This window comes from Penicillium expansum (genome assembly GCF_000769745.1).
Source record: "Penicillium expansum strain MD-8 chromosome Unknown contig45, whole genome shotgun sequence".
Classification (NCBI taxonomy): domain Eukaryota; kingdom Fungi; phylum Ascomycota; class Eurotiomycetes; order Eurotiales; family Aspergillaceae; genus Penicillium; species Penicillium expansum.
The window spans coordinates 20,463-42,709 of NW_015971182.1; the positions used below are offsets into that span (position 1 = coordinate 20,463).

Consider the following 22,247-nt stretch of genomic DNA (forward strand, 5'->3'; position numbering starts at 1 on the left):
AGAAGACAATGCCTAGCCTTGTATAGGCAATCATTGAAAGCCAGAGATTTTGATATACAACGATAAGAAGGAAATCTTTTGACTGTTAGAATATTGTATAATCAAAGTGGGGTGTTAAAACTTATGAACAATCACTGTACTATCATTAACCTTCACTTTTTCATTATACTTCGTTGTATCAACTATTATTATATAGTATCTCGGATATCCCTATTTTCTAATTCACTAGGTCTCTCTTCTCGTATTGTCCGAAAATCTTGTGATACTCGAGTGAGCTAACTGAAGTTACCGCCTTTTTCTCCGCCTAATGATTGATATGTGATTTTCTGCACTGCAATATTATTAGCCTCTAATCTCAAAGCGGTAAGTGTCCTGCCGTCATTTCATCTCCGCGGGCTGCGCGAAAGTTGCTGAAACAGGTATCTTCAATTATGGGGAAAGGTATGTTTTGTGTGAAAGTCTGTTTGGACATATTTAGACTAACATCGTTGACTATAGGAACCGATAAGCTTTATGTATGCGACACCTTCTTTTTCTACATTCTAATACCCTCCTATCGCATCTTGAATCCCCGCTGATAATCGTATTTTTTCTAGATCACTCACTCCGAGTGGGCATCTGAAGATGCTTTCTCGGCCAGTGCTGGCGCTGGAGTTTCCAAGGCCAAAAAGGGTGGTCCCCACGCTGCGTTCAAGCGCTTACCGTTCAATTTTTGTTCTCTCTCCCTCCAGCCATTTTCACACCCGGTTTGCACGCCGACAGGAACACTATTCGACCTCACGAATATTCTCCCATGGATCAAGAAACATGGGACCAATCCCGTCGACGGAGCCCCGTTGAAGAGCTCGGACTTGATCAAGCTGACTCTCGCGAAGAACGAGGATGGCGACTACGTCGACCCGGTGACCTACAAGATTCTGACAGATAATACACACATCGTCGCATTGCGGAATACAGGGAATGTCTTTTCCTGGGATACGGTGGAGCGCCTCAACATCAAGGGAAAATTGTGGCGCGACTTGGTAACGGATGAGGAATTCAGCCGAAAAGATATTATCACCTTACAGGACCCGCAGAACATCGAGTCGCGCAACCTCAGCTCATTTAACTACATCAAGGAGGGGGAGACGGGAGTCCTGGAGGGCCAACAGACCTCTGGAAGCGTCAACACTAGTGCGCTCGGCAGCTCGGCGAAGATCCTGAAAGCGAAAGAGGCGGTTGCAAAGGCACGGTCAGAACGCGCTCAGCAGGCTGGTTCTGCTGCGGCCGGTTCGAAAGCAGTTTCGAAGACTGGAGCTACGAATACGGGATCCAAGACGCAACCGGGAAAGCCAACACCTTACAACGCTGCACGATTCACTACGGGCAAGGCGGCTGCTTCGTTCACTAGCACAGGGCTGACACCGCACACGTCTGCTGAGCTAGCAGTACTATCGGAAGAGGAGTACATGCTCAAGCGGGGTCGCGTGAAGGCCAAGGCTTACGCGCGCATCGTGACAACCGCCGGACATCTTAATTTAGAGTTATATCCCGAGCATGCGCCCAAAGCCGTGTGGAACTTCCTCCAATTGGCCAAGAAGGGCTATTACACAGATGTACCATTTCACCGCAATATCAAGGGCTTCATGCTCCAGGGTGGTGACCCAACTGGTACTGGACGAGGCGGCGAGAGTATCTGGGGCAAATACTTTGCAGATGAATTCGAGGGGCCATTGAAGCACGATGCCCGAGGCACACTGAGCATGGCCAACAAGGGCAAAAACACAAATAGTAGTCAATTGTAAGTGACCCCTTGCGATTCCCCTGGCTCAATGAGCGCTAACATGTGCTTTTAGCTTCCTCGCCTACCGAGCTCTGCCTCATCTCAACCTCAAGCACACCGTCTTTGGCCGTCTCATCGACGATCCAACTCCTTCGTCCACTACTTTGAATAAGCTAGAGATCCACCCGGTGGAATCAAACACGAACCGTCCCACTCCTGATATTCGCATCAAGGAAATCACGGTCTTCGTAGATCCCTTCGAGGATTTCCTGGCCCAGAAGCGCGCTGAAGAAGCGCGGGCCACAGGCGCCACAGGTCCTTCTGCAGAAGAGCAAGATGAAACTGCTCGCCGCGCGGAAGATGACCGTATCACTTGGACTGGGAAACGAGTCCGTGGTGCTGAGGCAGATTCAAATGACGGCGGTGCCTCAGGTGTTGGAAAGTACTTGAAGGCAGCACTGGCAGACCGGGATGGACAGGAAGAGGATGAGATTGTGGAGTTCCTAGACGAGGAGGCTGCACCTGAGCCCGCTCGTAAAAAGGCCAAGGGGCCTGGAGGCTTTGGAAACTTTAGTTCGTGGTGATAGATCTAATTCCCACATCAATTTTTTTTCTCCTTCAAATTGTGTTCTAATATGAAGATGCTTGATCATATCCTGCGATGTTGTATTATATAAATCAATTCCTTTATACATATTGGATGTTAGTGGCACATGGTAAAGATACTTCAGAACATTAGTCGGTATGACGCTCATCTACGAAGCAGCCTATATGTAAGAGCCACCATAATGTACAATCAAACAGCAGCGATCGGGGCATACAAGGAAGGGGCATAGATCTGAGAAGTTGAAGACACCCATGCAATGAAAGGAGTGAGCATAAATAAGAAGGTATTCACAAATTGTAGCAGAAAACCAAGCCATCGGTTTCCTTCGGACAAGACGACTCTAATGAGCAGCGAAACCAAGATAACCCCATAAATCCCAGTAAATGGAAAGGGTAATGCCCAGATAAAATTGACTATTCCACTCAGTATAACGTCAATCCACAGAAGCAAAGTACAGGCAGCATAAAAAACACTTGTTTTTAACATACCTTTATATGAGTCCCAGTCATCATCGGGGCTTTCGGGATCAATTGAGTCTTCGTCCATTGACAAAGGGTATCAAAGGGCGTGTTTTTTTTAGCTTTGCATAATGTTTGGTTGTAATTATTCTCCAAGGCTGTCGTGGAACCGTATAGGGCATGAAAGAACATGTTCGTTTATCGAAGTATTGCATCCCTGTAGTAAGCGGAGCTGCGAGTAACACGACAGCCACAACCTGACCAAATTTTCAATCGCGTACAAGACTTCCTGGCGGACGGAGGTTAACTTGTACACGCAATATACCCTAGGTGAAAGCAATCATTAAAGGGGGGCTGAAACCCCGGGCGTTCACATGGTAGGGTTAGGCGTAGAACATGATAGGTCCACGAGTGTAGTCGAGATATTAAGGAAAACCAGGGTGATCTGTAAAAAATGATTGTAAATCAGGATGAGAACTTATTCCTTGGTATAGTGTAAGATAGAGGTGAAGCTTGACTTTCAAGGTTTGATATCTTAAGGTTAAAGTTTCTAGTAGTCTATATCAATGAGCCGCATGCTATAACTATAACGATGCATAAGTACCTATGGAGAAACCTAGGAATTATTATGATATATCATATTGATTTTCCCTTTCCAGTTTAGTGCTCACCCTTGTACTTTTGATATTAGCCTTTATTTTGGATATTTTCCCCTATCTTCTCCAAGTTCAACTACACAATCTATCCAACTCACTTTTCTTTTCATAAATATGAAACCACGCATGTACTACGATGATGCCGCTTGGGAGAAAAGTGAAGAGATCTCTGAAGCCTGGATAGCCCAATTTCTCGACGTTGGTATTTTACGACATCTCGGACGTTTCCTGGTCAGACATCACGAACCCGACAAACCGGATTCATTTGATTTTCTGGAAAAAGGAGCTTACAATATCTCTTTTCAAATGTCATACAAAAATACTAGCTCTGCTATCATACGTCTCCCACAGCCTGGTGCCACTATGTTTCCCGAAGAAAAGGTCCGCAATGAGGTCGCTACAATGCGATACATTCTTGACCGGACTTCAATCCCAGTTCCTTTTGTCCTTCATTGGGGTACTCGAAAGGATGGACCTGTAGACCTAGAGTTGGGGCCGTTCATAATCATGGAATACATGGATCACCATACGAATATGTACGATGTCCTTAACATGCCAGGTCGCCCAAAAGCATCCCGTGGTATACTTGGCCGGGATTTTGACGAAGATAAACTAGAGGGGCTATACGGAGAGCTCGCAAATATTCTGCTTCAGCTTTCTCAGCCTTCACTTTCTCGTATAGGTTCACTTAGCCAGATTGATGATTTCAACTGGGAAGTGGCATACCGACCTCTTTCGATGCCTCTGAATGAACTTATTCGAGTAGGATTGCTGCCCCAAGAGGGTTTACCAGGCCTGGACACTACATTCGATACAGCGTCGTCATACTTCGAGAGTTTAGCGGAGCTGCATATTGTACATCGTATGAACCAAAGAAACGACGCCGTTGACTCAGCCGATGACTGTCGACGAAAGTTCGTCGCTAGATGTCTTTTCCGAAAACTCGCCCGAGAAAAAAAACTTATAGAACGATGGGCATCTTTTGAAAATGGGCCGTTTAACCTCTGGTGCGACGATTTGCGACCAGGGAATGTCCTTCTCAACAAGGAATCAAAAATTGCGGCAGTCGTGGACTGGGAGTTCACGTACGCTGCCCCCGTTGAATTCTCCTACGCACCACCTTGGTGGCTTCTTATTGAAAAGCCTGAGTACTGGCCCACAGAAGGCGGTCTTGATGACTGGTGTATAGGGTTTAAGTATCGACTCGAGACATTCCTAAAGGCTATGATCAATCGCGAGGACGAAGCGATCAGGAAGCGTCAACTGAACGAAAACCAAAGGCTTTCTGGCCCGATGCGAGAGAGCTGGGTGAGTGGGGATTTCTGGATTGCGTATGCCGCGAGGAACAATTTAGCATTCGATGCGATATACTGGCAAAAGATTGATGGGCGATTTTTCGGACCAACTAGGTTTTCTGACCCCGCCGATGCATGGAAGGAGAGACTTGAGCATTTGAATGCCGAGGAGAGATGTGATATGGAACAGCTTGTTGTCCAGAAACTAGAGGAGATGAAGAGTAGAGTATTAGTATGGGATCCGGATGAATATACACTAGGTCATATAGATATCGCTAAGAAGGCGGGGGAAGAAAGCAAGACCAAGCAGGGGACGGCTGATGAAGTGAGAACCCTGTTCATATTGAAGTAGATGAGGCAGATATGTCTACAGTGTTTGCGAGGTTAGTTGTTTGATCCATGTATATATGTCGTATGTCGTATGTCGTATATGGCATATGTGAAAGTGGCAGATAAGCAGAAACAGGATCATAGCGTCATCGACCAAATGCGGAGAGTGAGAAGATGTGTATTGCGACAGTTCGCAATTGAAATCATATACACTTCAATATTCTTATATGAAACCAATTATAAATGCAATATATATGCAATACCCCATATATTAGATATAAGATTTCCACCCCGACAGTCTTGGCTCTCTCCGCCCAGTGCCGCATGAGCCGTCAGCGGAAGGTGATTTGGGTGATTTGGGTGATTTTCCTCTTTGACCTTCTTTCACCTTTCATCTTTCACCTTTACTCACAATCCCATTCTATCAATCTTCAGTAAGTCTGTTCCTTTTATCTATCACGTTCAATACCGATTTCCCCTATCTGTTGCCTGGTTGGAAAGTGTTCAGACTCAGATACGCTATAAGCTATACATGACCAATGGTGCAAATGTGCATTGTACCTGTTCGGAGGATTGATGGGTTTCATATATTCGAATTGCTCTGATTGGTCTTCTTTTATTAATTGTGTTTCATGTTTCATGTCTTGGAAGAGAGATCGCTTCCCCTCGTGATCCTACTATGCGCCCCCCCCCCCCCATTGCTCTGTGCCGCTCACTGCCTAAACCATCTTCCTCCTGTACTTCCTCTTGCTTATCTCTCATTTCAGGCACCATTTCGCCTACAAATACTCATCGCTGATTTGTTCAGCACTTACAGCCTAATTCCTTCTATTTCCGTCTCGACCGACTGAACCCCTACGTCAGCCTCACAGCGCCCCCCTCCGTGTTCGCCCCGCCCATCACTAAACCATCGCCCCGATACACCAATTCCTCTTGAAGGGATACAATCAAGCTGGCAGGAAATAAGCGCCGCAGTTTTTCTTCGCAGGGTGGGTTACTGAGCAGAATGTTCAGTGGCTCCTCGAGCCCACCCAAAGACAGAGTGGACACTCTCCCAGAGGCTGGCCTCGACCCCAACTCTTTGACCCTCCAAACCGATACAATCGGCACCAGTCCACGTGAGAAGAGGTTCTCTCCACCTAGCGCTGGATTTTTCAACCGTCGACAAAGTGAAGAACAGGGTACCGCCGGCGAGAAGAAGCGCAGGAGTAGTACCGTCACCAAAGCGGCCAACTTCTTCAGTAACGCCAAAAGCTCCCTGAGCTTGAACGGCCGGGATAGCTCTGCGATTAGCACCAGTCCCTCGATCGCGGAAAGCCCGCTACACAAGCTTGGAAAGATGGACCCAGCTCTCAGCGTCCCTCAAGGGTCGTTCAATAACTCCGCCGGTGAATCCGCACCGACTGCTCGGTCATCCTTCCGCGTTGGTGTCACGGAAGACCGGAATCGCAAGTGTCGCCGGACAATGGAGGATACACATGCCTATCTCTACAATTTCCTAGGCACCCCTTCCCCGGCTGCACTAGAGTTAAATGGTGCTATTTCACCGAAGGGCAGCCCGTCGCAGTCATCAGAGGATTCATCTACCGTTGTAGAAACAGACAATGGCTATTTCGCAATTTTCGACGGGCATGCTGGCACCTTTGCCGCAGAGTGGTGTGGAAAGAAGTTGCATTTGATTCTCGAGGAAGTCATGCGCAGAAGCCCAACTACTCCTGTCCCGGAACTCCTCGATCAGACTTTTACCAGTGTGGATCAGCAGTTGGAGAAATTGCCCGTCAAGAACTCTGGGTGTACAGCCGTCACAGCCGTGCTTCGATGGGAAGATCGTGTACCCAACTCACAGTCGGCCACCGGTTCTTCTGCCCTTGGCCCGGCAGCTGCCGCGGCGACGAAAGCGGACGCGAATTCGGAGAATATTGAAACCCCGACTCAAGCTACCGCGGGCGCCTCTGCTGTCCTGCCGAAATTGCAGGACAAGGCTATTCGGCAACGGGTTTTGTACACAGCCAACGTTGGTGATGCACGCATTGTATTATGTCGTAATGGGAAAGCACTCCGTTTGTCCTATGACCATAAGGGTAGCGATGAGAATGAAGGGAGGAGAGTTGCCAACGCTGGTGGGCTAATCCTGAACAACCGCGTGAATGGAGTTCTTGCCGTCACCCGTGCCTTGGGCGATGCATACTTGAAAGACCTTGTAACTGGACATCCCTACACAACAGAGACAGTCATTCAGCCAGATGCTGATGAGTTTATCATCTTGGCCTGCGATGGTGTAAGTTTGAGATCTATTCAATATTGATGATACAAGAAAACTAATTATACTCTAATAGCTGTGGGATGTCTGCAGTGATCAGGAATCTGTCGATCTAATCCGAAACGTTCAAGATGCCCAACATGCCTCAAAGATTCTCGTTGACCATGCACTTGCACGGTTCAGCACCGACAACCTATCTTGCATGGTGATTCGCCTTGACTCCAACCGTGTGAAGGACCTTATCAACAATCATACGGAACTGATAGGAGTTGATGGGGATCCGCATACCAAGGTGGCCGGGGGCGTGAGTGAGGCCGATAAGATTGTCGAGAGAGCACAGAAGAGCATTGTCTCTTCCGGTCTTGCAGATAATCCGGTCGCAGCAGAGAAGGCCAATGAAGAGACTCTTCAGAAAATGGCCAGCAGCAATCACAAACAAGAACCCGGGCCTGGGATGTCAATTAAAGAAAGTAAAGACCTCCCCTCTGTGGACATTCTGAGTCCGAATAGGAGCCCAGACAACCCGTCCGGCTCGACTCAGTGATTTTACGACATGTTATGAAGCCGAATCACCATTCTGAAGCTGTGAAAACGAATTGATAGAACGTGTCTATTTCTTTCTTTTCGTCTACTATCTACCTCTGGTGCTTCTGGGAGCAATGTACCCAACCCGGAATATCTTCTGGAGTTTCCCTTTCTGTCGCTTACTTATTACATTGCACATTGGCGTCAATGGTGCACACTGATTGCCCATTGTCTTTATTTTTCAACCTTTTGTTTATTACGAGATCAGACTTGGTGGTCTTGATGTCTTTTGTTAGCATAACTCTTTCTATTATTAGGATATTTGTCCTGAATTTGGCCTCTATGAGATTAGGCTCTTTTGTTGTTTTTCGTCCAATTATTGTTTAAACCGAAGACATGGTATGTATCCGTCTCTTGTATTCGCTGCTGCTATAGGGTGATTATGATCAGTGATGATGATGCGATTGGGCATGGTTTACTGTCTTAAAATAAACAGTCGCTTTTTGTTTGCTATGAACACAGTCAAGATCTTGGTTTAGAACATCGTAATGGTCATTGAAGCCTTTTATGTTTTATATCCTTCTCTACACTGTCTCCGCCTAGAGATGAAGATGATACCGAAAAGAGACTTAAGAATTCGCACCTAAGGAAGACCCTAGAAAAGATGTCAAAAAAAGAGACCATTTAGGGATGGCCGTACCTTCTTGTGATTTGATATATCTAAAAGTACAATTTATGAATGCTAGGATAAGCTAGACAGAAAGACAAGAGAGAAAATACAAAAAGCACCAACCATCAGGCTAAAGCCAGAGGGAAGTGGATATCAACACACCCAAAACGTCCCGTCTTGCTCTAGAATGAGCAACAGACAGAAGAGAAGAAGAACCTCAATGACGCCAAACGTCTACGCCTGCTCAAACGAACCATCGGCGATAATGTCCTCGCTAGGAACCGGGAGGTCCTCCTGGCCAATCATGTGGTTTCGAGTCCAGCGCAGCTGACCGTGCTCAATGTAATCCGGCCAGTGCTTCGCGAACTGTGCATCGTATGTATCCTGCCACAAGATCTTGACAGTCTGCTCCTTAGGAGCACTGTGATCCGTACTAATCTCAACCTGCAGCTGCTCCTCGAGCGATGCAACCTCGCCCGCACGTGCCTTAGCCTGCTCAGCCTCCTGCAGGAGAGCCGCACGCCTGCGCCGACGGGCCTTGAGAGTCTTGTATCCAGACTTGGAGCTCTCCGGCACACCCTCCACGATGTGGTCCCTGTGCTTCTGCAGAACGAAAGCAATGTCGGCAATCGCAGTGGCCTTCTGGTTCATGAGGGCGTAAGCACGCTCCTTCTTCATCATGATCTGGCCCACTCTCCCCATGTTCTCCTTGTCCCATTGCTTCTGGTCTCGTAGGTCTACCGGTCGCTTCGAGTCAAGGTATTCTTTTGTCACGGTGATCATTTCCTTGGGCGGGGAGAGCTGGCGCAGCAGCGCGAATTGCCGCAGGTGGTTATAGACGTTCAGTCCGACTTGCGCCTCGTTGAAGTGCACGGAAAAGTATGGAACCCACATATCCTTACGGATTGTGGCGGGAATGGTCTTCTTGCCGTGGTTGACACATTGCTTGATGAGGTTGGTTTTCTAGAGGTCCGACAAATTAGAAAATTGCGATATGATGGGCTGGAAGAATACGGCAGCAAGGGGAGATTTGCTAGAGGCCGGAGCTCCCAGAACCCTCACTGGCAGAGGAAAAGAAACTTACCTCCAGATAGCGAGTCAATGAGTACACGACCTGTTTCGTGCGGATGTTGTTGTACACGAAGATGTTCTTGCCGTGGGTGACAGAGTTCAAGGCCTTCTGTAACCGTCGACCTTCCTTCTCCTGGTGCTCTTTGAATGCATTTGAGCCCGGTACTCGGGGCTTCCCTTGAATTGGTGTTTTCGGATCAATCGGTGGCCTGCGGATGAATTTCGTGGCCGCAAGTGCTGTTGAATCCAGCACTTTCTGGAAAGACTTTGCGTTGGAGGCCATTTCGGCCGGACCGAGGCTGCGTACAGTCGATCTGAGAAGGATTGGGGTAGTAAGAGGTGCGAGTTTATTGCATTGGTGGGAGGCGCCAGACGGTGTTGATCAAGAGAGACGGGAGGTCGATTTTTTGACGGGGAACGCTGAGGTCTTGGCGCTTGCTCTCCGCATCATCTCTTATCAGCTCACTACTCTCTCTTTCGTCAATTCAATTGCTTCCAACTGCGCTTTGCCTATTTTCTATTTTCTTTAATATGAGCGACTTGATATATTTGCGACGCAATACTTAACCACCGCGCTCTCCCGCCGCGCTGGCGTTATGGATAAGGACACGGAGCATGATATAGGTGCCCGCAGAGAGAGGCCATGGCTCTATGCATGGGTATGTATAGAAAATGAAAGAGAACGTGATGTTGCTAGATGCTGACAAGTTATTAGAACCGCAGGCTTCGGCATCTCCAGGGAATTTCTATACGAAACTTGGTTGTGACGCCTCCCCCGACTCGAGCTCGCGGCAAGACTATTGATGACGACGATATCCCTAATGCCTTAAAGACACCCTCGAAGATCCTATCGCAGAGCGACAATCACACCTTGCACCCTTCGCGATCCTTCACTGATCTCAAGTCTCATTCGAGTCAACATAACAATGCAAACGAGCCTGTGATGCGTTCGTCGCGTCGCAGAAGTACTATGTTCTGGAACGACCCCAATCCTCGAACTCGGCAGGTCAAACTAGAAGATATCACAAACAGCCGCATGGCGGATACATTTTTCACACTTCATTGCGATGGTCTTGACGAGCCGGTGTATATTAGCGAAACGGTGGACCGTGCAAACAATCCGAGTTTCCGATCTTTCGACTTGAATCTATGTGGCCCATATGTTTCTCGAATGGATGAGTTGACTTTGAGGGTCTGGACAAAGACTGCCGATATGTCCGAGTTTATTCTACTAGTTGAACTACATCTGCATTTGCGATCACTGCAATTCCTGGGGAAGACATTGGAGAGCTTCCACCAACCACTTCCTGCGAACTCGATCCTTTTTCACTTCCCAGACGGTGTGTATTCCAACCTCACTGACCTTCCGCCGGTCGAAACATCTCTCCAAACTGCAGGACAGAAAGCCACTGCAGATGGTACCGCGTTGCCGTCCTCGTCGTATGACGCGTTGATGAAATTGGCCAATTTAGACGAATGTGTACAGGACGCATTGGCTACCAGAGAAAAGTTGGAAGCTCAGATTAGCTTAATTCTACGGCAGAACGAGCACTCACTAAATGTAGCAAGCGATGCAGCTGCAGCACAGGAAAAGCTTGTTCTTACCAAGCAGTATGTCGCCATGGAGCGCAAACGCGTCCGCACTGCAGTCAGGCGAAAAGAGGAGCTCATTGCCAGTATCAAAGCTCGGAAAGAAGCGATGGAACAAGGCCGCAGTGCTCAGGAAAAGACACGCAGTCATCTTCCCGAGGCTCAGGAGAGGTTAGTTTCCAGCGAGAAATTGCTTGAGCAAAACGAGGAGGATACCAAAGGTCAGCTCCGACGTATCGCTGAAGATCTTCTCACGATCTACCCTATTGAACCCATCCCGGATACACCCCTGGCATTTACCATCGCTGGGCTAGCCCTCCCAAACTCGGCCTTCGAAGATATCGACCGTGAGGTAGTCGCAGCGGCATTGGGACACACAGCTCACTTGGTCTATCTGCTCTCATTCTATCTGTCGGTGCATCTCCCATACTCGATCAACGCGAACGGGTCAACTTCGTTCATACAGGACCCCATCTCTGCCTCACTCCCACAACGCACCTACCCCCTCTATCCGGTGAGTGTCCAGTACCGGTTCGAGTACGCGGTCTTTCTCCTTAACAAAGATATCGAGTACATCCTCATCAAACAAGGATTGCGCGTCTTGGATATCCGACACACCCTTCCCAACCTCAAGTACCTCCTTTACGTTCTTACTTCTGGCGACTCGGTGATTCCCGCCCGTAAAGCTGGTGGTGTTCGAGCTCTTGTTGCCGGGCGGTCTACTCCTAATCTATCACGGCGTGGTAGCGTGGACAGTGGTGCATCTGGTGAGCTGGTGCAGCCACACAAAGCTTGGGAGTCAATGTCCCGGATGAACGTCAACCTCGCCACACACAGGGTGAAATAGTCATGGTCCTTGCCGAGAAGAGTTCTTTTTTTTTCGTTTCTTTCCCTAATAAAGATGATTTGCAGAAGGTTGAATATGCCGTTTAAGTGAACATTGGCACCGATTTTGGACTGTGACATTTCCCTTGTTTCTTGTTTTTTTGTTCTTTCTCGGTTTCAGAGACGTTGTACATTTACATCATGAACATCGGAGTTGATTTTTGACATTTCTTTGTAATCATCATAATTATCATAAAATCTATGTACTTTGGTAATGAAATGTACATGCATATAGTGTTGATATATATATCCCTAGATTCCTTGTCTTACCCCGCAGAGTTCTTATTATACAATGTAAACTACCTGGTCCAGTGACTGGGAGAAAACTCTGACATCAATTGATATTTGGCCGAGAGATATCCTTTGACAATTACAAGGGCAATCACAATTCCAATCTCATCTATTGTCTCTATTCTATTCGATTGTGCTTTTGTCCGAGTCGTCGGAGTAAGAACACCCCCACCGCCTTTCAAGGCTGATCTCGCTTTCCATCGCTTTGTGTCGGGAATTTCCCCATTGTTATCCAACGAAATGGGAGACAATAGTAATCTGTACAGCAAGGCGGAGTCTGATGCACACCATCGCCGAGGATACCAGGCCTGTGATCCATGTCGCAAACGCAAGGTCAAGTGTGACCTAGGAAGTATGGGCCCATTTCCTCCCACTATTCCGTGGCTTGACTGATCACCAAAAAAAAATGAAGGTGTCGATAACCCTCGCCCCCCACCCTGTGTTCGATGTCGTCGCGAAAGTAAACGATGTGAATTTTCAGCAACTCGCCGAAAGCGCAAGACCTCCGATGCCGAGGAAGATGAAGTGGAAGCCGCGGCGATCCTCCATCGCGACAAGCGAATGATGATTGGGGAGGTGGCCAAGAATGAAAGTCCAGTTGAAGGCCCGCCATTTGCGCCCTCCGATCCACCTCAGTTCGGCCATGAAGCTGTGCTTGCCCAACAGAGATGGTCCGAGACACCTGCACCTCATGCGCCTCATGCGCCTCCAGCACCCCCAGCACCTCCAGCCCCGCGTTACACGCCCAGTGTGCCAACAACACGAGCTCCCACATATCCCGTCAGCGAACGCCCCGCGCCACCTAGCTATGGAGGACCTCCGATGATGAACCGCACTGCGGTGGAGTTGCTGTCGCCTGCAATTACAAACACCCACGACGCTTTGCATCTTCTCTCTGAAGCTGCGGGTAGAACAGAGGATCTCAACCGCCAGAGTCTCGAGAATCGGCTTGCTGCACGGCAGTCTGTCTCGTCTTTCAACTCTGGGCCTTCACCTCTACCTCAAGGCAGCTCGCCTCGGAGCTTGGGTGGGTCCTTTGTGCGGACACCTCGATCAGGAATGTCTATGGGCGGGTCTACATACTACCCGGCTGGTGCTTCAGGGCCAGTAGATCCCCACATCGCCGATCCCGGCCCCCAAAGGGAAAGCCCAGTCAACAATCCTCCCCCAGAGCCGAATTATCTTGACGCAATCCGAGCTTGGTCGCGACTACGATTCGTCCGTGCCGGCTGGCTTACAGTGGAGGAGGGCATGGACTATGTGGAGTATTACTACGAACACCTCGCGCCGATGAGCCCTGTTGTAATCCCCGACTTTTCTCATCCCTCTACGCACCGCACATTGCTTACCGATGAGCCGGTGTTGGCGGTTACAATCCTCACTATCGCGTCTAGACACCTGAAACCCAAGGGCGAGGGTGCTAATACGCGGGCGTTCTATATTCACGACCGTCTCTGGGCATATCTACGCAGCATGATAGAACGCCTATTCTGGGGCCAAGAGAAATTCGACGCTGGGACATCGGGCATTGGCCGACCTCGATCGCTTGACTTGAGTTCATCAATGTCAGGCAAAGGTAGTGTGGGTGGGCAATTGAGGTCGTTGGGCACTGTAGAAGCTATGCTACTTCTTACAGAGTGGCACCCGCGAAACCTCCACTTTCCACCGGGTGACGATGAAAATTCTCTTTTGGATACAGATCCCCAGACATACAGTCGGGCCGATAACCCCTTGGATAACGACGGCGAGCCTACTAGCAAAGGCTCAGAGGGAAGGGTCGCATTTCAGAAATGGCTGGAACCGGCCTGGCGATCCGACCGGATGTCATGGATGCTACTGAGTACGGCGCAAGCTCTGGCTTTTGAACTTGGCGTTTTCGACCCTAAAGGAGATGCCAAGGTGGCCAATGAGCCGCTATCCGAGCAAACACGGAAACGTCGACTGCGGCGTTTGATCCTGGTGTTTATTACGCATAGCAGTGGACGTCTAGGGATTCCATCTATGCTCCCATTGCCTCAATGGGGGCAGGATATTACGCCGACGTCTGCTGATGCGAAGGATGCTGATGCCAATCTTGATCGGATGCAGGATTGCTGGATCAGCATTTCGAAAATTGTCTATCAGGCCAATCATTTGTTGTTTGCATCCAGCGATCAGACTATGGATTTGATCAGGAGTGGAAGATATCGTGAGCAGATCGACCGCTTCCAACCTTATCTACGAGAGTTCCAGCAGCAGCTGGACAGTGTTAATCGTAAGTCAACTGCTCGTTGGTTGTGGATAGGAAAGCTAACAGAATGAAGTTTCGCCGGCTATGCGGAGCGTTTTGCTGATTGAGCTTGAGTACACCCGTAAGTCGACACAGCTTGATTAGTTGAAGGATAATTGCTAATATGTGGAATCAGGTCTCTATATCAACTCCCTCGCTCTACAAGCGGTTGTCGATCGATGGACTACCATGTCCAATGAGTCCGCTCAGAGTCAAAACCAGAACCAGAATGGCCAACCAGGACCGGGGCCGTCTAATAGCAGCAACAGCTGGTTCCAAACGTTGAATGAGCTCTACCGTGTCAATGAGCATTATATCCAGCAAGTCATTGATTCCTCACGCAAAATTCTGCAGACTGTATTGGATGGCCTCGTCCCCGAAGGTCGTCTCAGACACGCACCTATTCGAACGTTTTTCCGAATCTTGTCTGGAATGATATTCATCTTGAAGGTATGGTCCCTGGCGGAAAACCCGGCAAACATAATACTAATTTCAACTATAGACTTTCACATTGGGTGCTAGAGAAGACGATGTGCGAGTCTCCCTAGACCTGCAGGACCGGACGGTAGAGGCACTGCGTAATTATGTCGTGGATGACGTGCACCTTAGCAACACGGTAGCCCGGCTTCTTGAGCTTCTCACTAGCAGCATTCGGACGCGCTTTCTGCGCTTTGCACCGCATGACAGGGGCGCAGACGGAGAGGGACCTGATCGCACCTCGGTCCCAGACTCGGGGCCTCATTCACCATCGCGTGAGCACTCAACAACTCGTCGTGATGGCCCGAGTACACCATGGCCCGCTAACCAGGGTCATGATACAACGTCAGGCGGGTCGGGCCTAGGATATGTGGACACTCCTGGCTCCGGCCACCCGATGGTGTCAGGGCATGATCCACTGGCGAACATCCCTGCCCAGCCGATCAACTCATCCAACCTCAATGTATCCTTCATGCCGCCTCCGCCGTCCGTGTACCACAACTACTACGAGTCCAACTCGACATTCCCTGCCAATGATATGGACAGATCATCGCCAAATCAGGTCGCGTCATCACAGACCATGGGCGACAGCCACCATTCTACCTCCGGCGCGCTTCCGGACTGGTTTGCTCTACCTCTTGATCAATTCTTCAACAGCTCCACAGGAGTTGTTGACCAGGGTCTGGGTGGGACTGGACCCATGCTTGGCGAGTTCGACATGCTCGAGGTACTCCTCAATGAGGGGTATGATGGGAACACTAACGGCGAGGGTGAGACTGGGGCCGGGCTATCGTCCCAGTATCTGTGACGAAAATAATGATGATTACGAATAATTTGGTGGTATCCCTTTTTTATGTCTTACGCTTTGATCTCGGAGTCTTTTTGGAGTCTAGCTTATGATCTGTACCTTTTTTCTTTGAATTATATACCCCTGTGGGATCCGCTCGGCCACTCTTATTCGACATCATTTGTAGTTTGCTTGATACTGATTTCTTGATTACTCGATTGCCTGACAAGTCTGTCGATGGTGTTATCATCGCAGCTCATTGTCTAGGTCCTACTCCACATTGCGAGTCAGCATTCATATTGCGAATCACTATAACTATCCGGCGGTGTCCGTCGGGATATTAGATTGCGGGGGTCTCTAGTTTCATGAAGAAAGTAAGTCCTGTTGACCTTGCTTTCACATGGTACTTTATTAGTCTCTTGGACCGCGGAGGTTAAAGCTTTCGGGTGGCTGGTGGCTTTGGCTCTAGAATAGCCCTGACGATGTGTGAATAATTTAAATATAGTACCTACGGTGGAGTAGATAAAGACTATTGCCGTATTTGGTTACTGTGTCTGAGTTGTAGTTTATCCCATATGAAGCGATTATGAGAGAGTCACTTTACTGTACGGAGTACTCTGTACAAGGTAAGCCACAATGCCATTGATGGCTTGCACGGCACTTAATCCTCTCCCAATTAACGTCTGCTGTTTTTCGCTGCCGATCCTCACGATGAACTGATCGCCACATCGACGGCCGCTAGATCCTTCGATTTCTTCGGCGCAGGCGATAAGAGCGGCTGTTATTTGGTCGTTTTCCGTGAGGGGTCACATCGTCTGACATCGCGAACTCGACGTTAATGTTCTTGCAGGGGATGATTGGTAGAACATGCAATGCAGGGACGGATCCCCGTCGGAGATTGTACCTGTTGCTCGTTTTTTGTTGAGAGCTAGCAGAGCTAGAATCCCGGAGACAACCCTTCTAGACACAAGCTTAAACCCAAAATGTTCATCCACCGAATGTCTCATCCAATGAGGCCCCTAAATTGCGCCAATGGAGCGATGTGACCTTGTTTTGCGCCTTGGAGTCGATGATTGGCCAACGTGGAGATAACGGGTGATGATCGTCAGGGCGCTTGCTAGTGTCTCAATGGTCTACAACAATCCAAACAATCACTTCATGCAGCGTGACTACTCCGGAGTATGTCAAAAAGTAATCTATTACACTCTGCTCCGTACTCGCTATCTCGTTTAACCCAATGGTAATCTATTGTTCTCTTGCACAAGGATTGCCAATTATGGCGATCGACCAGTCTTCACCCAATGAGTACCACGATGCAGTCTTCCAAGACAACGCCTTGTCTTGGCCGGAGTTCTCCGTTTTTTCTAGATAGCTTGTCACGACCAAGCTCCCTGGGCGTCTTGCTTGTATCGCATTGCATACTCCGTACATCTCCTACCTCCCCGTGCGCTGGCCGCGCTAGTCCTTTCACGTCCATTTGATATAATCTAGCTTTTTGAGATCCTGCCACCATGTCCCTTTTGGCTAAACCCCTCAATCGCCTGCTTAGCGGACTCCGTCGCGCTATCTTGGATGGCCGATGGCTTCCGTGACGATCTCCAAGTTTCCCCTCGACTTGACTGCATTCTGCTAGATCGTCATGTTTCCTTCCCAGAAGAGTAGTACCACCTTCTCCTGGATGTTGCGATAGTCAGCCCTGTTGATGTCTTCTACTCTCGGGCGCCGGCGGAATGGCTTCTATCAAAAAACCTATAAAGGAGGCCTTCCCTCAAGCTGTTTATGGAGTTCATCCTCTCCAGCATCGGCTTCAATCCCATTAGATCTATCTATCCTTCTATACAACCGACATCATGGTTGTCTTTAGCAAAGTTACCGCTGCTCTCACTTGCTTCTCGGTCGCTGCCTCCGCTGCGGCTGTGCCCGTCAAGAGCCCCCGTCAGGGCTTCACTGTGAGCCAGGTGCAGAAGACTACTACCGGCACCAAGACTGTCAACTTGCCCGGTCTGTACGCCAATGCACTGTCCAAGTATGGTGCTACTGTGCCAGCTGTGGTTCACGCTGCTGCCGTGAGCGGTTCTGCCATTACCACCCCCGACGGTGACGATGTTGAGTACCTCACGCCCGTCAAGATTGGCGACTCCACCTTGAACTTGGACTTCGACACTGGTTCTGCCGATCTGTAAGTTGATTTGAGATCAAATGTCCGGCTAGAGCAGCAACTGACATTTCATATAGCTGGGTCTTCTCCTCCGAGCTCAGCGCTTCAGAGCAGAAGGGTCACGACGTCTACAAGGTTGGTAGCACCGGTACTAAGCTGTCCGGTTATAGCTGGTCTATTTCATACGGTGATGGTAGCAGTGCTAGTGGTGATGTCTACAAGGACACTGTCACCGTTGGTGGAGTGACGGCCACTAGCCAAGCTGTTGAGGCTGCCAAGACAATCAGTGAGGAGTTCTTGGAGGACACCAACAACGATGGCCTGCTGGGTCTGGCTTTCAGCTCCATCAACACAGTCAGCCCCAGGTCTCAGACTACCTTCTTCGACACCGTCAAGTCCAGCCTCGACAAGCCCCTGTTCGCTGTGACTCTCAAGCACGGTGCCCCTGGTACCTACGATTTCGGCTTCATTGACGAGGATAAGTTCACCGGAGATCTTGCCTACGCCGATGTTGACGACTCCGATGGATTCTGGTCCTTCACTGCCGACAGCTACAAGATTGGCTCCGGTTCTGCTGGCGGCTCTATCACTGGTATTGCTGGTGAGTTACATCTTTCCCTTGGATCTCCATGTCTTGTTCAGCACTGATCTTTTTGAATCATAGATACTGGTACCACCCTTCTCCTGCTCCCCGACTCTGTTGTCACCGCCTACTACCGAAAGGTTACCGGTGCCAAGAACAGCAACTCTGCTGGTGGCTATGTCTTCCCTTGCTCTGCCAGTCTGCCTGACTTCACTGTGACCATCGATGGCTACGACGCCGTTGTTCCCGGATCGTTCATCAACTACGCCCCCGTCAGCACTGGCAGCTCCTCCTGCTTCGGTGGTATCCAGAGCAACTCTGGCCTTGGCTTCTCCATCTTCGGTGATATCTTCCTCAAGAGCCAGTACGTCGTTTTCGACTCTGAGGGACCTCGTCTTGGCTTCGCCGCCCAGGCATAAATCTCTCAACGAGATGCTACCCATGGGAAATTAGTGTTTCCTATTTCGTGATGAATCTTGTACAGACAGTGAAGAGTGATGTGATACATGGATGATGGGTATGTTGGATTTCGATCAGCGAGTCAACATTGTGAATATTGGCCCTTGACCTAGCTGAGCTTATACATATCAATATAATGGACATGCATATATTGTTGACATTGTGAGATATGAAGGAGTAGAACTTTAGGCCTCAAATAGCCAGAGGAGAGGAGAGAATAGGGGAGAACAGTAGTGTGACGATTAGCGCTAGGAATTTGTGGAGGAGCCAATGCCGAACCTTGAAATGGGCGGAGCATCCCTCTAGATTTCCACCTTAATCCTTCAATGTTCTTGTTTTGTACACTGTCTCCTTTCTTTAACATCTTCACTTTTTTCTCATAGCGTGGGACAAAATAGAAAAATATTTCTCGTCTCGTGCCTTTCAAATCTCACACCGCCGTCGCCATTCCTCCAATTCCCGCCTCCCGACATTAATCGCCCCCCGATCCTCGGACTCGCAACGTTTGTACGCGATTAAAGTCAAGAATGGAAGTCTAAACAGTGAAAGGTCTTGTGACACAGGCGCACTGGTGGAAATCGTGCGGTATATGAACTGTTCTAGGGACGGCGATTCAAGGCTGTTCACATCGAGTCCGATCATGGAAAATGACTTCCACTTGCTTCCCCGCCAGATCTGGGCGAATCCAACACCGACTTCGACGAAGACTTATTCACCCGGTTGTACGCCTGTCGTCTTGCCCAGTAATGGTATGTGGTCTCCTCCTTTCCTCGAGATCTTGGTCGTCGGGCCGCAGGCTGCAGGCCGCCGGTCGCAGACTTGGTGTCGCCCCCTCCTACAACCGTGTCTAATTCCAAGTTGCCAATCTTTTAATAGGACTCGTATATCTCAACAAGTCATATGCCATTACCCTCAGTGCAAACGCCATCTTCGAGCCTACCTGCACAGGCTCCTCAACTGACGAAGTTCACATCTCCGCCGTCCTCGATACCCGCGATCCATTCTATTCCTCCATTACCCCACAACTATATGCTATCGGCTGTGCGACTGTCGTTAGCTATCTCCTCGTCATCATCCTTCTCATCACACCGCGCACATTCTATGTCGGTGGGCCCGGCGGCGGCGCCAACTTCCTCGGCCGCCATGGAATGATCAGCGGCTCATATAGCGGGAACTCGTCGGTTGTCGGAGTCGGTGGACGACCATGGCTACAGAAAGTGGCTGCGATCTTGGTTGCCATCTCGCTGACTATCGCCACGGTCGATTCCTTCCGAGTCGCTGAGCGGCAGTATGACTATGGGTTCTCCGATGCTGAGGCGCTTTCCCAGGAGGTCATTGACGGAATGGAAATTCGCATCGTGCGCGTTATATCGAGCACATTTCTGTGGCTTGCGCAGGTTCAGACGTTGATTCGATTGTTTCCGCGACATAAGGAAAAAGTTATGATCAAATGGGCTGGGTTTGCGTTGATTGTGCTGGATACGACTTTCAGTATCATGGATAATTTTTGGGCGAGGAACTCTCCGACGCGACCCAGGCTATACGAGGATGCCATTCCTGCTTTGAGTTACTTGTTCGAGTTGTCACTCAATCTTCTCTATGCCGCTTGGGTGATTTTCTACTCGATATCTAAGCATCGATACGCGTTTTTCCACCCCAAAATGCGGAATATTTGTTTAGTGGCTCTTCTCTCGCTATGCGCCATTTTGATACCCGTCGTCTTCTTTGTTATGGATATTGCCAAGCCGGAGATTGCTGGTTGGGGTACCTATATTCGATGGGTTGGTTCTGCCGCGGCCAGTGTGGTGGTTTGGGAGTGGGTGGAACGCATTGAAGCGCTGGAACGAGATGAAACCAAAGACGGGATTCTTGGGCGAGAAGTTTTCGACGGCGATGAAATGCTTGAAGTCACTCCGTCTGAGGAAGTTGACTGGCCACGTTTCTCGGGCCCAGGATACGACCAAGGTGGCGGCAATGGCGCATCGTCTGGATGGGGCGGCGTGATGGGCTTAGCCCATCGACCTCTACGAGCTCGGGCTGGATTACCTCGCGTTAATCGAAACAAAAGAGCCGGAGCACCACCATATAACCAAGCTGCTACGTCGGCGCCGCAGGGCCCAAACGATAACCGACCCACTCCACCCCCAGCGGCGATGACACCGATCAGCCGTGCTGATACTACGAGCGCCGCGAGCACAGTGTACAATGTCCGGTATCATCCAGTGGCTAGCCCTACGCCTCCCGTAGCAATGCCAAATATGCACGAGGAGGAGGAATTCGATGAAGATAAGGAATTGGAAGGCACGGTGCCACATACTCCTAATCCAAATGGTCATGCTCTTTCTGTTCAAAACACACGAGAGCAGTCACCGCAGATTGTTCAACCCGATCCGAGATGGCGTGTTCTCCTGCAGCCATTCAAGAGGCGACGTGCATCTCTGCCGAAAGAAGTGGCATCTGCACAAGCCAGAGAAGAATTCTCAGAACACAGACCATCTGCAACAACAGAAGAGGCCGAGGCAGAAACAAATGCTGCACGGTCTCGAGCCGAGCACTTCTTTTCTCTTCACCGGAAAACTCGGCTGGGCACTGGGCCACAAACCGCCGAAGGCGCATTACCAGTCACCGTCATTCCAGCACGTCGCCGCGGCCAGCACACATGGTCGCCGCAAAACCGGCTGCTGGAGGATACCCGGCCACCGGGAGAGAGCCGGCCGATAGAACCCCCTCAACATCACGAAACGCCCTCTAATCGTCCTAATTTACCTGTGCGGGTGATTCCTTCTCGACCAGAAGCGTCTGCTCCATGGACGGAGGCAGACGTAGAGCGAGGAGGCGGAGACTATGTTCTACACTATGATCCTGAAGCTGCGGCGCTGGTCAACGAGGACATCAGCCACTTGGATCGCAACGATCATGCCACAGATTACGACCAACAAAGTTGGACAGATACGACATACTCGGAGGAAAGAAATGATGCGTCAGCGGTAGTGTCAGCGGAACCAACTGGACCATCCGCCGAATCCCACCCCGAGCACGGGCCTTCTAACGAACAGCAAGGGAACTCTTCATGAAACGCCACTTTTGGGCGTGGGAGATGCTATTTGGGTATGG

The 22,247-nt window shown here is 49.6% G+C and overlaps 9 protein-coding genes across 9 annotated transcripts; 7 read left to right on the forward strand and 2 right to left on the reverse strand.

Moving 5' to 3' along the window:
* Positions 1-431: 431 nt before the first annotated feature.
* Positions 432-2,346, forward strand: PEX2_015200 (PPIL2 family peptidylprolyl isomerase; the record flags this gene model as incomplete). Its single annotated transcript, XM_016738796.1, has 4 exons — positions 432-441; positions 499-515; positions 597-1,780; positions 1,836-2,346. 4 exons carry the CDS (start codon positions 432-434, stop codon positions 2,344-2,346), a joined length of 1,722 nt encoding a protein of 573 aa, XP_016602528.1.
* A 1,251-nt stretch (positions 2,347-3,597) lies between these two features.
* PEX2_015210 (Aminoglycoside phosphotransferase) lies at positions 3,598-5,130 on the forward strand (the record flags this gene model as incomplete). The annotated part of the gene is made up of 1 exon (XM_016738797.1): positions 3,598-5,130. The coding sequence occupies one exon, from the start codon at positions 3,598-3,600 to the stop codon at positions 5,128-5,130; it is 1,533 nt and encodes a 510-aa protein (XP_016602529.1).
* Positions 5,131-6,114: 984 nt separating this feature from the next.
* ptcG (type 2C protein phosphatase PTC1) lies at positions 6,115-7,912 on the forward strand (the record flags this gene model as incomplete). Its single annotated transcript, XM_016738798.1, has 2 exons — positions 6,115-7,386; positions 7,445-7,912. 2 exons carry the CDS (start codon positions 6,115-6,117, stop codon positions 7,910-7,912), a joined length of 1,740 nt encoding a protein of 579 aa, XP_016602530.1.
* An 885-nt stretch (positions 7,913-8,797) lies between these two features.
* On the reverse strand, positions 8,798-9,917 carry PEX2_015230 (mitochondrial 54S ribosomal protein mL67; the record flags this gene model as incomplete). Its single annotated transcript, XM_016738799.1, has 2 exons — positions 8,798-9,526; positions 9,648-9,917. The coding sequence occupies 2 exons, from the start codon at positions 9,915-9,917 to the stop codon at positions 8,798-8,800; spliced, it is 999 nt and encodes a 332-aa protein (XP_016602531.1).
* Positions 9,918-10,230: 313 nt separating this feature from the next.
* PEX2_015240 (putative UV radiation resistance protein (UVRAG)) lies at positions 10,231-12,071 on the forward strand (the record flags this gene model as incomplete). Its single annotated transcript, XM_016738800.1, has 2 exons — positions 10,231-10,293; positions 10,350-12,071. The coding sequence occupies 2 exons, from the start codon at positions 10,231-10,233 to the stop codon at positions 12,069-12,071; spliced, it is 1,785 nt and encodes a 594-aa protein (XP_016602532.1).
* Positions 12,072-12,640: 569 nt separating this feature from the next.
* PEX2_015250 (Zn(II)2Cys6 transcription factor domain-containing protein) lies at positions 12,641-15,954 on the forward strand (the record flags this gene model as incomplete). Its single annotated transcript, XM_016738801.1, has 6 exons — positions 12,641-12,752; positions 12,882-13,985; positions 14,037-14,654; positions 14,704-14,751; positions 14,806-15,119; positions 15,172-15,954. The coding sequence occupies 6 exons, from the start codon at positions 12,641-12,643 to the stop codon at positions 15,952-15,954; spliced, it is 2,979 nt and encodes a 992-aa protein (XP_016602533.1).
* A 785-nt stretch (positions 15,955-16,739) lies between these two features.
* Positions 16,740-17,558, reverse strand: PEX2_015260 (uncharacterized protein; the record flags this gene model as incomplete). The annotated part of the gene is made up of 4 exons (XM_016738802.1): positions 16,740-16,904; positions 16,981-17,057; positions 17,196-17,336; positions 17,444-17,558. The coding sequence occupies 4 exons, from the start codon at positions 17,556-17,558 to the stop codon at positions 16,740-16,742; spliced, it is 498 nt and encodes a 165-aa protein (XP_016602534.1).
* Positions 17,559-17,783: 225 nt separating this feature from the next.
* On the forward strand, positions 17,784-19,093 carry PEX2_015270 (pepsin-like aspartic protease; the record flags this gene model as incomplete). The annotated part of the gene is made up of 3 exons (XM_016738803.1): positions 17,784-18,112; positions 18,169-18,692; positions 18,756-19,093. The coding sequence occupies 3 exons, from the start codon at positions 17,784-17,786 to the stop codon at positions 19,091-19,093; spliced, it is 1,191 nt and encodes a 396-aa protein (XP_016602535.1).
* Positions 19,094-19,773: 680 nt separating this feature from the next.
* Positions 19,774-22,207, forward strand: PEX2_015280 (PalH/RIM21 family protein; the record flags this gene model as incomplete). The annotated part of the gene is made up of 2 exons (XM_016738804.1): positions 19,774-19,882; positions 20,010-22,207. 2 exons carry the CDS (start codon positions 19,774-19,776, stop codon positions 22,205-22,207), a joined length of 2,307 nt encoding a protein of 768 aa, XP_016602536.1.
* Positions 22,208-22,247: the final 40 nt, after the last annotated feature.